The sequence below is a fragment of the Bos javanicus genome, chromosome 1 (genome assembly GCF_032452875.1).
Source record: "Bos javanicus breed banteng chromosome 1, ARS-OSU_banteng_1.0, whole genome shotgun sequence".
In the NCBI taxonomy this organism is placed as follows: domain Eukaryota; kingdom Metazoa; phylum Chordata; class Mammalia; order Artiodactyla; family Bovidae; genus Bos; species Bos javanicus.
Window position 1 is genome coordinate 154,197,369 of NC_083868.1, and position 15,799 is coordinate 154,213,167.

The 15,799-nt window shown below is 38.9% G+C and overlaps 1 protein-coding gene across 10 annotated transcripts in view; it reads right to left on the minus strand.

Annotated features, from left to right (window-relative positions):
• Positions 1-15,799, minus strand: part of TBC1D5 (TBC1 domain family member 5) — a 599,010-nt gene that overhangs the window by 244,357 nt on the left and 338,854 nt on the right. For all 10 annotated transcript variants that reach the window (XM_061427849.1, XM_061427904.1, XM_061427893.1 and 7 more), the window contains 2 exons: positions 7,577-7,679; positions 1,008-1,096 (listed from right to left, as the gene is read on the minus strand). In XM_061427849.1, the coding sequence (XP_061283833.1) occupies positions 1,008-1,096; positions 7,577-7,679 (192 nt within the window). The remainder of the gene's footprint in view (positions 1-1,007; positions 1,097-7,576; positions 7,680-15,799) is intronic.

The following is a 15,799-nucleotide window of genomic DNA, read 5'->3' on the forward strand; positions in this document are numbered from 1 at the left end:
TGTTTTTTAAAAAGCTACTTTCAATCATGTATACTTTTCTATGAAGTATAGTCTGCATATACATTTTTGAAAAGATAAAACTGGCATGAGAACAGGATCTCAATACTAATTGCATCCTTATCATAGTTTATAGAGAAACTGAGGCAATGGCAATTAAGATATGGTTATTATAGTCAGATTCAAGAAATTCTCCAATACATCCAATGTAACTGGAAAAACTCCAAGGAGCTAGAAAATACAAACCTACGATATAGTAAAGTTGATTTGACAAATGCCCTCATATATGTTCAGCAAAATGATGGCTGCTTTTGATTAATAAAGACTGTATGCGCAAACAGATGAAATGCTACATGCTAATTCTCTGTTTTCTGCATGGAGAGGGGCCAGCCTACGAACGTTCCTGATGGTTTACAGTCCCTAGGCTCTCCATTCCCAAGACGCCTCCAAGCTGCTTCTCTTGCCCACCTAGTGAGGGTATCTTAAGTTAGAAAATAAATTCTAACAATCAGCCTAAGTTAAATACAATTACTGAAGTTATCTACTGGAAATAATAATGTATCTAAAAAACATGGGAAGTCATTTGTATTTCTTTAAATTGGGGTTCTTTGTGAAACTATTCTGTTTATGAATTGAATTGAGTTGGATCTGGGGAGGACAAAATACATCTCAGAATAGGTTCTCTTACAGCTTAGTGTGAGAGAACGGGTCACTGTAGGATGCAATGTATGAATATTAACAACTGTTAGCACTTCGCCATTGCAACAAAAATCTCTTCTTGATCCGTTAGATATATGTCTTCCTTTGGTACGGCTCTAAGACTTGCAAAAATATTTAGAATTCCAAGTTTCCCCACAGCTGAAATAGGATTACAATTACTAAGTGGTTCAGCCACATGAACCTCAAACAAATGCTTACAATTTACAAAATCTTCAATGTAAAAGGTGTTGAGGTTAAAAAAAAGATTACAACAGGGCTGAAAAATAGATGGAGCTCCCATAAAAACTTGCCTTGGCTGCGCAGATTCACTGGCATGGAGAAAGGCCTGGTGGTCGCAGTGGAGGGTGAAGACGATAGGAGCCAGCAGCTCGTGCATTCCCTGGAACAGAGCCCGAGAAAGGAGGGGGCGGGTGCTGAGGATTCACCAGTGGACAGAAGGGGCTCAGCTGAGAGCCCTGCAGCTGACCCCCACTGCCAGCATTTCCATATTATACACAGAAGCAAAAACGTAAAAACTACAAAAGGAGACTTAGTTTTAGAATTTGACTTCCGAGTCAACCACAGCATGTATTCTTCTTTAAAACATGGAGAGCAGCTCTCTTTTAAATAACACAACAAACAATACATTGGCATGGCAGACAACCTTGCACCTGTCAGTTGCTTCAGAATCGGTGCTCATAAATATGAATTTCATTTATGCAAATCATAATCATGAGCTACAGTGTAAGGATCTGTAGTAAGAAGGGCAACTAAGAACTGGAGACCTAAGGAAATTACATCCAATGTTTTCATTATATAATGGCTCAAAATTAGGATGTCTGTAGATTTAGGAAGAGCTGAAGTCAGCTAGCTGGAAATGTTGGATAATAAAAGAAATAATCTTTAGCAGGTATGAGGAAAAACAAAGTTTTCAAGTAAAAATTTTAAAGGTGCTTAAGCCAAGATGGCCGTAATTTTTTTTTTCCTATTTCAACTATAAAGTTACTTTTCAATTTATTTAGTGATTTCACCAATATAATTTTCTTTGTCCTTATATTCTGTTCATCTATGGATTACGTAAATACACACAGAAACAAAAAGATATTAATTACTAAGTTGCCTTTCAAAGGTTATTATAAAAATCTATTATTTATACATTATTGTGAAAAAATAAGATATTCCAGATCAGTTGAGATTTTTTTCCCCCTACTTAGGCATCAAAAGCATATTTTAGCAAGTTAAAAATAGATTATACGCTTTTCTGCCTTTTAAAGTAAGTCAATTACTATTTTCCTTTTATCTATGATGATCTCTTGCAAAAAGACAACACAAAACCCCAGCTTTTCAGGAAATAACAATAAAGTCTCCTCTCTTTGCTAATGGGATTAAAGAAAACCTCCAGTGAGGGACAGCCACACAGCACTCTGCACCAGTCTCGCAGCTCTGTGCTACTAAGTAGCCCAGAAGGAAACTGTCAGAGTTCACTGACAGGTCTTCACCAGCCTGGAATTAGAAGGGCTTAATGACATTCTTACAAAATAATTTAGGATCCACTGACAATTTACTTGTGATTTAGGACAAATTACCACACATCACTTCAATCTTTTTAGGTAAACATCACCTACTAAACAAATCTTGAAAAGACTGCTCCTTAGAAGAACTTGGTAGAGACCCAGAAAGAATGAAATGTTGCTAAAGTGGTTTAAAAACATTATCAGGGGCTTATTATTCTGGAATAATCTCAAATTATTCCAAAAACTGAGTGACATACTTTTAATCATGAAAGTAAGAGGCGCTTATAGGAGAGAACTACAGAAAAGCGAAAGCAAACAAAACAACAAAAAAGCAGGGAGGGAAGGCCGAAGAAGGAAGAAAGAGCAGCTGTGGCGATATCCTCGAGGTAATCTTTTGCTTATTTCTAGTGGTTTCCTTGGGATAAACTCCCTAGAAGAAAAATTTCTGGGTAAATGAGTTAAGATATTCGACATATACAATTAATCTGCCCTTTAGAAATAATTCCCTCACTTTAAGGCATAAAACTCCCCAAATCATTTCATATACTCTCATCTTTATTTGTAGTGTTTTTTTAAAAATCCCATCAAATTTTACAAACAGTTGCTTTAACTTACTTAAATGTTAGTGAGATTGAATACAAACGTTTTAGTGGCCATTTTTATTTAATGAATTGCCCATTTTCTCTTAATGAAGAGTTTCCTTTTCCCTAATAATCTGTAATATTTCTTCAGCAATTCAGGAAATTAACCCTTAGTCATTTTTGTTACAAATGCTTTCCCATGTTTGTAACTTGCCTTTTAATTTTGATGATATCTCATGTCAAAGTGAAACCATATACTTTAAAAATAGTCAAATCAATAAATCATCTTTTATAATTTCTTTTGCATTCATGCCAAAGAAACCTTCATCATATTGAGATTAAGTTAAATTACAAGTTCCTTTTTCACAGCTAATTCTTTACCCATCTGGAATTTCTTTTTGCCCCGAAGAATAAATATGCATTTTCCTCTCCCTAAGAGTTAAACTAATTTATTGAGTAATCTTCATCTACTGAATAATCCATCTTTTCCCAAGAGTTCTGAAATGTCATCTTTATCATAATCTGATTCTTTGGCTTTCATTTTTTCTGGGTTTGTTTTTACTGGTATTCTACTAATTTATACATTCTTAACAAGAACTTTACTACTGTCACGATTTGAGCTGTAAAATACTCCAGTTCCCCATATTTTCTATCCTTTTCCTCAAAACTATTTTGCCTATTCTAATAACTTTTTTCATCCAAATGAAAATGTAATTTAGTTACAGAAAATGCTAGACAAAAACTATTTTTTACTGTGATTGTATTAACTTGAATAAAATAGATATTTCTAAGAATACCAGATCTTCCAGTCCAAAAATATGTACAACTGCATAGTTTTTATTAGGTTGATTACCAGGTTTTAGTCGTTGGTGGCGGTGTCCGTGATCTTCGGACTGGAACGTTTCCTTTCAATATGTTTTCTAAAACTATTTATGGATGCTTTAGTAAGAAACAGCTCTTGCCTAAATGCATCTTCTCACTTTCTTTAATGTTCTCTTCCCTCTACTTTCTGTGACCTCTCTCCAGAGTCTACATTTGCCCATACATCATTTACTTTTATTTATTCCAAAAATTATCCGTTAACTACCTATGATGTTTTGAGAACACAAAAATGAATGGAGTGAGCACCTCCCAACCATTACGGAGCCTGTGATCTAGACAGCAAGACACATGATCAAATGAGTACGGAAGTACTGCATGGTTATAAACTTGGCAAGTGATACATATATGTATATGTACGTGCGTATGTACATCTGTACATACCTAGGAAAACCCAGCTCCTACTATATGCTCAGCATATACAAGGTGCTCATTGCATAGTGACTGGATGAATGAAATAGCTTCCACCAGAGGGGTACATATCATTTATCAACACATTGGTAAAAGCTACAATATGATGAAAAATGGAAAAGAATTGTACTGAATTATACTTCAGTATTTCCCATCAATAAAAAAATGCTTTTTGTACAATGGAAAATTGTAAAATTCAGAATGCCCTGAATACCTCTAAGACAGCCTTTTACACATTCAGGCTTCACATCCAACTAAACTAGGTACATTTTTCTAAAACAGACTTGGAAAAAAATTGTTGATCTTACTCTCAATTTTAGACTAGTAAAGCCTGATTATTAATTACAATTGACAACCAAATAGACATCTTTAAATGAAAAGAGATCTGGAAAGAATGATAATAAATTGTTTAAATGAAGAGAGATCTGGAAAGAATGATAATAAATTCAATGCGCTGTAAATCTGATAAAAGGTAACAAAAAAGAAATGTATCATCAGTTTCCAAAATCTGTGTTTTGTTTCCACCCGCATGTCAGTGTTTCTGCTTGCTTACAGCCTTGTTCACTGCTGGATCCTCAGTAGTCACTGCACTCCAAACTCATGTCAGTTGAAAATAAAGGTAACAAAGTTTTCCTCATCAACAGCCTGTAGGCTCACAAAATTGAACCTGTTCTTTTATCTGCCTGTGTTCATTTAGCCCACCAAGCAGTCTTTATTAAAGCTGAGGCATCAGGCAGTCAAAGTTCATTAATACCATTTATATAATCTCTGCAGTTTCAATTAACTCAGCAAGACATTCTACTACATGATAACAGTCTCATTAATTCAATAAAATCCCATAACTATTAACAATATGGTCGATGTTAAACGGGGTGTCACCTAGTACAAAATAATAGCTTTAACAGCTTGTGATGAAACTCAAGGTTTTTTCTTAAATTTGATCTGGTTAAATATCCAATCCTCTTAGAGTAAGGGATTATTTCTACCTCTATAGAATCTATAGAATTTTTAACATGTATATGGAGTAATTTTAAGTCTAAGAAGGTTGATGCGCAGCAGTAAGTTAATAATAGTTTCCTGCTCAGTGACCGATAGACTTTGTCTAAATTATCAAGCATGTCTGATGTGTCCCACTTCTCTTTAGTTTTCCTTACAAACGAGTGTGCTGTGTGCCTTACAAACGATGGACTACACAATTATAATGTGTTTTTTTTTTTCCTTGTCTGTGAATCTAGTTGTTTCTTTCTCTAAAGAAAAAGGGGAAATAAACGTATAACTTGGCATAATTATATTCTAACCTCATTGGCTATCATCAAAGTTTTCATCATGAGATACTCCCAGATATTTCAAAGAGGAGACAGAAGACTGAGGAGACAGGCTTGATGACAAAAGCCAACAAAATGAGACAGAGAACAGAACAACGGAAATGAACCGGGATCACTGGCGAAGAGCCTGAACCTGATGACTTCTTGAAAGTGTGTTAGTAACATTCTTAGATTTTAAGTCATTCTTACTAGAATTTTCTTTTATTTGCTTCCAAAAAATCTTGCACAGATGGAGATTTATTTTCTCCTGTCTCCTTTCTGGTTTGCTGTTGGTTTCTGCACTTTGGATCTGATCTGGACAGCATTATCTTGCTAGGGAAGGCCTTTCCTACCCTGAGGTTATCAAAAAATTCTCCTAAATGTTTCTTTTTTCCCAGAATTTTTATGTAGTTTTAGTTCTTACAATTACACCTTTAATTTAATCGTTTTTAGATGGAAAATCAAATACAGCAATTCAATATCCTTTTCCCCTTGAATGGAAATGCCCTATCTCACATGAAGATCTCACTTATGATTGGACCTGTTCTTACCTTGTTCCACTGATCTATCTCTCAGTTTCCACACTACTGTTACACTGGTTTGATCATGTAACATTTATAACTGTTTCCATGTCTTCCTATGTCATTCTCCCCTTCCCCTAAATTCTGTGGCAACTGAAGCACATGTATTAATTGACCATAACCATGATCACCACGGTAACTACCAACACGAAGGCTTAGGAGCACTAATGCTTTTAACTCTACAAGAGCACTGCCCTCATCAGCAAAGCTGTAAGAGCAGAAGAGGAGAGTCTGTGTGTTGTCTAAGAAGTGTTAGAGCTGAGACACAAATGAAAGAATCAGAGTCTAGACCCAGTGCTCACAACCAGCAAGCTATGTTCTTTCTTGCCATTAAAATTACTATAAAGCTTTTGGGCACTAAAGTTAAAATAACTGTGTCCAGTTTTAAAAAACTGTATCTCTTTCACTTAGCCTATCAGTGGAATGATAACACATTTACATACTAATTTAGGAAGAAACAGTATCTTTCCTTAGTATCTTCCACCTAAACACGTGCTGTCACTTTTCTGTTTATTCAACTCTACCTTTACATCCTTCTGTGACATTTATAGTTTTTATTCTTATATTCTTATAAAAGCTATATATAGCTTTTATTCTTGTATTACTAAATTTATTCCTAGACATTTTATAGTTTTGGTTGCCATTATGAACAGGATATATTTTTTCCATTTCCCATTCTAAAAGCTCATTATCACCATGTAATTAATATAAAATATATATTAGTAATATCAAAACTAAGATAAAATTAGTTCTTTTGCATATTTTCATGTATAGAATAACAAATATATTATTTAGGACAACTGCAATATGAGTTGGTTTATTATCTTTAAATAAATCAAGTTTATCTCAAATTATAAATAAACTGCTCTCACCATGCAGGTGTTTTCTGTTATACTGAATTTGGGTGGTCACCAGTGGACATAACAACTTTGGATTGTTAGAGAATTTATTAATAGTTTGAATCCTCACTTAACATGTATTCTGACATACATTAGAGTATCTAACTTTGTATATTTTTATTGGAATCCCATTAGCTTAAGTAGAAACCTGGATACTTCTTTATATATTAAATAATTTACATTTCAAAATGAATACACATAATCCAATAACCTTCTTTAATTACGAGATGAATTAAACATCAAGATCTCAAGAATATCATATAAATTCCAGAAAGTTTAAAGGAACTTTCTGAAGGTATATCGCCAGTAGATTTTAAAGAGTAAGAGGACACTTGATCACTTCCTCCACAGCATGGCATGCATTTATAAATGCTGTGCTTAGAAACAACATTTATATATACAACTCTGAAAAGTTTTATTACTAGATTGCCTTCAAAGATGCTGTTTATAAACAAACTCCCAAAAGTTGAAAGAAAAGATTGAATGCCTTACAGAAGACAATTTGGCGGAATGTCTTATAATAAGGAAGAAGCATATGTGTGCCAGTGAGCTTGCTTTTCTCACCGTGCAGCTGACAAGCAGCTCTTTGATTGCTTTACTATTATGATACAACTTTGGATACAATAAAGGCTACATTATTGCTCTATCATTTGTCAAGCTGTATAGAAAATTCTGAGTCAATGGATGCCACCTGTACGATATTTTCATTACCTGTTTATAAAGCAACTGCTCGTTTTCTCTAGCATAACAGAAAAGAACATCTGTAAGAATTTTTCTCACACTTTCTTGTTGGAAAAACTGCATTTCAGGAAACCTGAAAAAAGAAAACAGAGGGTTGAAACTGAGTAACACGATTTCAAGAATTACCCTCAAACTCTCCTCTCTGAGAGGTGCCAAGGGCGGCTCTGGTTTTAGTACAAGTCTGTATTTGCCATGCAACTTATGCCAGAGGTGGGATTGATGTATTAAAGAAAAAAAGGATGAGAAAAGGGAGATAACTGTATCACAGAGGGGACGGATACCTTCGACATCTAAACACTTCAAATGTCTTCATATGCTTAAGATCATCACGTGATGAATAAACAGTTTTTAAGCAAAATGACGTTGGTGTGGGGGATTGCTTTGTTTAATCCCATTTGGTATAATGTGATTTTGTAAATACCAACTCTGTGAAAAAATCATTATCTTTTTTTCCATGCAAATATCAGAATTTAAGTTATTACACATGACCACACCATTAGTTTTATTTAATTAAAACACCACTTTAAATGGAATGAGTTAGTCAATACTGCTTAAATGATCTCTGGATCAAAAATTCTACCAGGTGCTTTGAGGTAGTCTGAAATAAAAAGGGCAGAGTATTCACCTGAAAGGAGCTTAAATAGTTGTTTATAATGAAAGATGGCAACAACCCAAAGAGCAAATACAGAGGAATGCAACACACAATGAATCTGTCAGCCCTGTGTATACGCGGCTTTCAAATCTGCAGATTCAACCAACCATGGATCAAAGATATTTAGGAAAAACAAATTTTAGAAAGTTCCAAAAAGCAAAACTTGAATGTGCCAGCCTGCCAGCAACAATTTACACAGTATTTACACTGTATTAGCTAATATAAGAAATCTAGAGATGATTTATGTGAGGATAGGCACAGATTATATCTGTGAATATTACTGCATTTTATACAAGAGAGTTAAACAATCCATGGATTTTGGTATCTGTGGGAGTCCCGGACTCCATCCCTCATGAATACCAAAAGATGACGCTATAAGGGAAGAATGAATGTCATCCAAAAATAATCAGCCAGGATATAATAAAAGTAATACAGATAACCCTTACATGCATACACACTGACAGTGAAACATCAGAGAAGTTAAAAAAACAATCCCATTTACCATTGCAACGAAAAGAATAAAATACCTAGGGATAAACCACCTGAAGAGACAAAAGACCCGTATGCAGAAAACTGTAAGTCACTGATGAAGGAGATCAAAGTCGACACCAACAGATGGAGAGACGCCAGGTTCCTGGAGTGGAAGAACCAGTATCGGGAAAATGACCACACGACCCAAAGCAGTCTACAGAGTCAGCGCAGTCCCTATAAAACTACCAGTGGTATTTTTCAGAAAACTAGAACAAAAAGATGGGTGGATGGCATCACCAACTCAATGGACATGAGTTTGGGTAAATTCCGGGAGCTGCTGATGGACAGGGAGGCCTGGTGTGCTGCAGACCATGGGGTCGCAAAGAGTCAGACATGACTGAGTGACTGAACTGGGAACAAAAAAATTTACAATTTGGATGGAAACACAGAAGATGCTGAATAGCCAAAGAAATCTTGACAAAGAAAAACAGAGCTGGAGGAATCAACCTTCCTGACTTCAGACTAGACTACAAAGCCACAGTCATCAAGATAGGACAGCACGGGCACAAAAACAGAAACACAGGCCAATGGAACCAGACGGAAAGCCCAGAGGTAAGCTTACACACCTATGGGCACCGTATCTCTGATGAAGAAGGCAAGAACATACAATGAAGAAAAGACAGCCTCCTCAAAAAGTGGTGCTGGGAATACTGGACAGCTGTGGGTAAAAGAATGGGATTAGAAGGCTTCCCAACATCATACAGAAATAAGCAGTCAAATGGGTTCAATAACAAAAGGTCTGAATGAGAATTTTTAGGGGAGGAGGAACACAGAACGTCTGTGGGAAAGGTCACCCCATCAGAAGGAAAGCCCTGAGGGCTCGATTCTGAGCGCAGCGTGGAGCTAGTGACACAGAGGGCACGTGCTTCCGGGAGGTGCCGCCGGCTGGGGCAGGACAACAGGGCGCAGGAGAAGCGGGAAGCACAGGCAGGAGCTTCCAAGGCAGCATTAAGCGGGGGGAGAGCCACAGATGACGCTACATTTCTGAAACCAAAAGGAAAGAAGAGAGTACTTGAGGGACTCTAATTTGGAAAAAGACTGCAAGAGGAGAGTTGAGAGGAAGGAGAGACGAGGATATTACACTGAGGTGAAATAGAGAGTCACAGGCCTGAGAAGAGCCTGTGTTCAGCTTTCTGCTGCACAGCTGCTGGCTGCGGGACTGGAGTAGACGGTTGCCTAATGGCCTCATCTCTGAAGCGGGATGATCACACTGCTCTTGGGACCAGGTGAGACGCTGCGGCAGCAGCAGGAGCAGGCCTAGCAGCAGGCGTCCAGCTCAGAGGCCACTGCTGGCCTGAGAATGGGCACTTGGCATGCCGCACGCATGAATGAGGAGGCTTGGGTACCGAAAGATAAGAGAGTGCATGGGAGGCTGGAGACCGAGAGCACAGAGGCACGGGCCGCATCAGGGGACAGAAGAGTGGTCCTCCCTAGTCTCCAGAGGCGCAACCGTGGCTGTCAGTCACGTTCCGACTACTGCTTCCTACCGCTGGTGAGCTCAGCTGTTTTCTGCGTCTGTCTGATCCTCTCCAGGGCCCCTGTGAGAGTTAGAACTTTCTTTCCAGTTCAGGCTGGGACCCTGTGTGGACTATGCTAGTGGTTTGTGAGGCATCTCTCTCCTGATTCTAATTTTTATAATAAATTATAGCCTGTTTCATCTTTATCTGTTCATATGACTTTGGCTTGAAATTCCCTTGGGTATATAGTTTGTCCCCAGACATAGGAGTCTGACCTCTTCTCCTGCAGGAAGGAAGCCTCTCTTTTGGGGCTTGGAATAAACAGCCCGTAGGCTATCTCATATCCATGCATAAATCTCAGTGTGCTGGCCCTCTAGATAGCCCAGACTCAGGCTGCTGCTGCTGCTAAGTCGCTTCAGTCGTGTCCGACTCTGTGTGACCCCATAGACGGCAGCCCACCAGGCTCCCCGTCCCTGGGATTCTCCAGGCAAGAACACTGGAGTGGGTTGCCATTTCCTTCTCCATTGCATGAAAGTGAAAAGTGAAAGTGAAGTCGCTCAGTCGTGTCCAACTCTTAGTGACCCCATGGACTGCAGCTTTCCAGGCTCCTCCATCCATGGGACTCTCCAGGCAAGAGTACTGGAGTGGGGTGCCATTGCCTTCTCCAGACTCAGGCTGGAGTTCCTAAATAGGAGAAATTATCTGAAAGTAAAGTCAGAGCAAGAATAATAACTATATCTTAGAAGACAAAGAAGTTCCAAAAAGTGTCAAAAGAACTAAAGTAGGAGATACATACAAAAGCTTGTTAAATGACTTATTTAGGACAAAAGAAATCTGCTAAAGCCTTTAAAAAGTCAAATACCCCAAATTAGAGCAATTAGGATGAAAGACAGGTGACTAGTTAATAAAATGCTGAGAAGAAATTTCCTGGAAAAACTTACGTCACCAAAGTAAAAATAGAGTAATCCTTCTGAGGTGAAATGGTTTCCTCTCCTTGTTCGTCGGATGACTTAAATCTAGCCCTGCCTTGAAGCAGGCTTCCTATCTCAGGACTGGACAGGTCACATGGCTGAGTGATTCTATATATCTGCTTCTTTAACACCACTTTGGAAATTGTCTATGCACACTGGACCACCAAATTCCCAATGGCTGCTGCAATCTGAACGGATTATGGGAGAAAGTGCTAAAAACTACAATATTCACTTTGTAACAAATATCCATCAACTATGAGTTTAATACCTTACTAAAATGTAAATTATATTACATGTCAACTTGCAGTTTCATTTAAATGCATACTAACCACTCACGAGATTAAAAACTAGAGATCTCTAAGAATCAAATTGCAGGTAGCTAATTTAAACTACCCACATTTAGCAAATACCCAATCAACTGAAAACGTGCATTAGGCAGACAGGGCATAGCTGTGTGACGGCGCACTGTCCCCGAGTCTAGTCTATAGCTGAAGTGCATTTATGAAGTTTCAGGGTGCCCTCTTTTTCAGAAAAGTATGACGTTCTCTAAATTGTGATGAAGAATCCATAGCATGAAACAAGTAAGGTATGAAAGATTTCAGAAGAGCTCTGAAACAGAGACAGAAGTTTATGCTATTTTCAGAATTTGGAAGAACTGACATTCAGAGAAGTTACCAGCTGAAAGAATCCAGCTCAGAAGGTAATAGGTAAGAACCGAACTGGAGAGATTAACACCCGCTCCAGTGTACCTGGGTAGTGAACAGGGTAGCAGTACTTCCCAACCACTTTGCTAATCAATGAGTCAGAGATAGGCAGTGGAGTAAAATTCCATGAGTTTAGAGTTACACAGAAGAACCTACGAGTCATAATGTTGATGAATATACTTGAATAATAACGTATTTCCTACAACAAATACTTGATTCTTGTATTATCAAGCTTCAAGTGAGAAGGCATTCTATCTACAGGAAACAGAAATAAAAGGGAGAAAAGCAGTGAGCAGCTTCTCTAGGAATAGTGATAGGCAGCTTTGATGATAGGTTTTAAGCTTCAAAATAGCTTCCCTGACATCTGGTGTTGATTCAGGGCAGGTAATCTGAACAGCAGTCTAACCCAAATTATCACTGGGAAAGAAAAATCTGCTTTTGAAACAATAGCAAAAATCACAGAATACAGACCAAGGCTGGGATCAAAGTTGTTAAGATTTTGAAAAATCAAGAGTGACTCTGCAGTTTCATGCAAAAAGAGAAATGGTGGTAAATTCATTAAAGATGAGAGAGAGAAAAAAATTTATGACTGAACTAGAGAAGTTTCGGAGAAGGCAATGGCATTCCACTCCAGTACTCTTGCCTGGAAAATCCCATGGACGGAGGAGCCTGGTAGGCTGCAGTGCACGGGGTCGCTGAGGGTCGGACACGACTGAGCGACTTCACTTTCACTTTTCACTTTCATGCATTGGAGAAGGAAATGGCAACCCACTCCAGAGTTCTTGCCTGGAGAATCCCAGGGACAGGGGAGCCTGGTGGGCTGCCGTCTACGGGGTCGCACAGAGTCGGACACGACTGAAGCGACTTAGCAGCAGCAGAGAAGTTTATGATTCACTTGAGCCAAACCATCAGAAAGAAGAGAAAAAGGAGAAAAGAATCACAATAAATGGGAACTGAAGATGAATTCCGTTATTATAGAAAATGAGAGTCCAAGAGAAGGAATTTCTGAATTTGGCCAAAAAAGAAAGTAGAGATGATAAATAGGTGAGGATGAACTGATAAGCAAAGAGAAAGGAATATCAAAGTATTCCATGATGGGATTTAGACTAATATCATCTAACATTTTTACTTGGTAGAAACAAAGGTAATAATTCTGATTCAACTTAATTGATCAACATTTAAACTACAGGAGTTTCTCTCTCAAGATTTGTGGAGGTATTAAACAGACAAATTTTATATACTGCAAATTAACATCAAGAGGTATAAACATAATATCAAGAGGTATAAACATCTGGTGTATGCATTTTGTTTTGTAACTTGAAATAACTCCAAATTCATAGGCAATACAGATTTCATTTTAAGTTTAAAACATATTTCATTATAGAGAATTCCAACATTTATAAAGAGACAGTAATGGACGGAACCCCAGCACAGTCGCCCAGCTTCATCACTAATAATCCCTTTTACGTATACTCCTCTCTCAGAGCTGCACTTCGAAGCAAACCTGAGACATCACTAGTATTGCAGGACGAATTTATTTCTAAAATATAAAGACTCTCTAAAAACACAACCATAGTGCTACTTTAACACTATAACTAATAAAAATAATCGACTGATTAAACCAAATATGCAGTCAAATGTTCAAATTTCCCTAAAAGTTTTTCAGTTTGTTTCAATCAAGTTCCAAGAAGCATCTGTACACTGAAATTTGTTGATATATCTCTTAAGACATATTCTACAAACTTGTCCCTTTTTTCTTTCCTTGCCTTTTCTTCCCTTCCTCTTTTTCTCTCCCTCTCTCTTTTACAATGCATTTGTTAGAAAAACCAAACTCTTTACCCTGTAGAAACTTGCCACATTCTTAATTTTACTTGCTGTTCTTCCATTTTATGGAAACACATTCCTCGTCCCCCTGTATTCCCATAAAGTGGTAAGAAGGTCTAGAGGCTTCAACAGGTTCAAATTCAACTTTCAACACGATCCTTCATGGAAGATATGGTCGCTTCAAGGGCACGTTCCCGAATCCTTCAGCGCTCCTCCCACACAGAGGTGGGGCAGCCTAACGCCACCCCTCTGCACAGGCATGGTCCTCAGTGACAAGCTTCTCACGAACAGACGGCAACGCGAGCAATGCTGCCACACAGCTTCTGTCCACCTCTCCGTCTGCAAATAGCCGTGGAACTCAGACACTACGCTACTAGGAAGTCAAGCAGCCAAGAGAGGCCCTGGGGAGGTGTTCCAGCTCCAGCTCCAGAGATTGTCTCTGCCGAGTTCCAGCCTCAAAAGCCAGACAGATGGACATGCCTTCCGATGATTCTAGTCCTTAAACTTCGAGCTGGTCTGGCTACCACTACATGGAACTGAGGCAAACGGCCTGTTCAGCCCTCCTCAAGTCGGAGATTCATCAACAAAACTGATTCTGCTGTTCTCTGAAGCTTTGGGGGTGGTTTATAACACAGAAGTGGACAACGGGTACAGATGGAGCCGGGTACCTTCATCAGGAGGCAGAGATCTTTAGGTTTTCTCTCTTTCTGTGATGACCATTGATCACTGTCTAGACTGATTCATCAGACGTTGTAAGATGGTAAAACTATAACTCTATCATGTTTTCTTTCACTGTTATCTAAAATACATAATGAAGAAAAATTGACCCTTGTCAATGTTTAGTTATCCTGAAGCACAGACCACTATCATTTTGAAACAATGCTGCTGATTTCCATTACATTTACTCATGGATGCCTGTGGACACCTAAGATCTACGAATGACAAATGGCACTGATTCTGTCACGAAAGCAGTTTATGACAACTATTTTACTTGCTTTCTGGATATCTTTCCATGTGGCTGCAGGCTACGGGGGTGAATCAAGAAGTGAGAGAGGCAGGACAACAAAACCTCAACTTCAGACCAAGAACCAGGAGCCCAGGTACCTGACGGGAGTCAACCCGGAAGACCTGAATTCAACAGGGCCTGGCTGGTCATGACCCAGACAAAAAAGGAGTGAGGCAAATATCCACGGAATATCCATGATGGAGAGTTCCTCAGACAACAAAGAGACACAACGAGTGTTTCCTAAGCAAGAAAAGGGTTAAGACAAGAGTGAAATGACAAAGGGCTTTGTCACTGCATTATGGCACCTAATTAGGTAATTAGAAGTATTAAAACAGACAAAGCACTGGGCCCAGATGAATTACTGAAGATGCAAGTATTCAATAAGATGTCCCGAGGGAAAAAGCAAAGCCCTTGGTGAAGGTTTATCGCCAAGCAGGAGGATGGAGCCGCACCGGAGGGCTTGCAGGAACAATAACTGATGCTGTGTCCACACTTCAAACCCAGAACTTCCACCACCAGCATCCATCTAAAATTTAAAATGAGCTGATGAAAACTCCCTAGAATACGATTAAACACCAAAATAACTATAATGTCTTACTCTAGTTCACTGTTTTATTAAAGGAAAACTGAAATAAAAATCAAGCAAAAACCAGAGGGGTGAGGTGAGCCGGGACGAAAGGAGCAGACACTTTCAATTCCTGTCCTCCCTGCTTGGGATGATGGCTTCACCACGCCACATTCAACCGAATCTGCCCTCTCCTCTTTTCAGGGAGGAAGCTAGACTGAACACCCCAGCATCCTCTCCAGGGCGCCGTGGCTGCTGGGACGAGAGCGGCCATGACAGGCGACCGCAGAGCGCCCCTCCTGAGCGCATCCCACCTCAGGCGCCGCCCACATTTCCACTTCCGGCTGGACAGAGCGGAAAAGGGCATCTGGGAAACCTGGGAGGCTGCATACGGACTGTGCTGGTTTTAAAAATACACTTGCCAATCCTTTAACACACTGCCTTTCCTTCTTGGGTTGTTTGCTTTAGGGGAAGGCTCCTCTA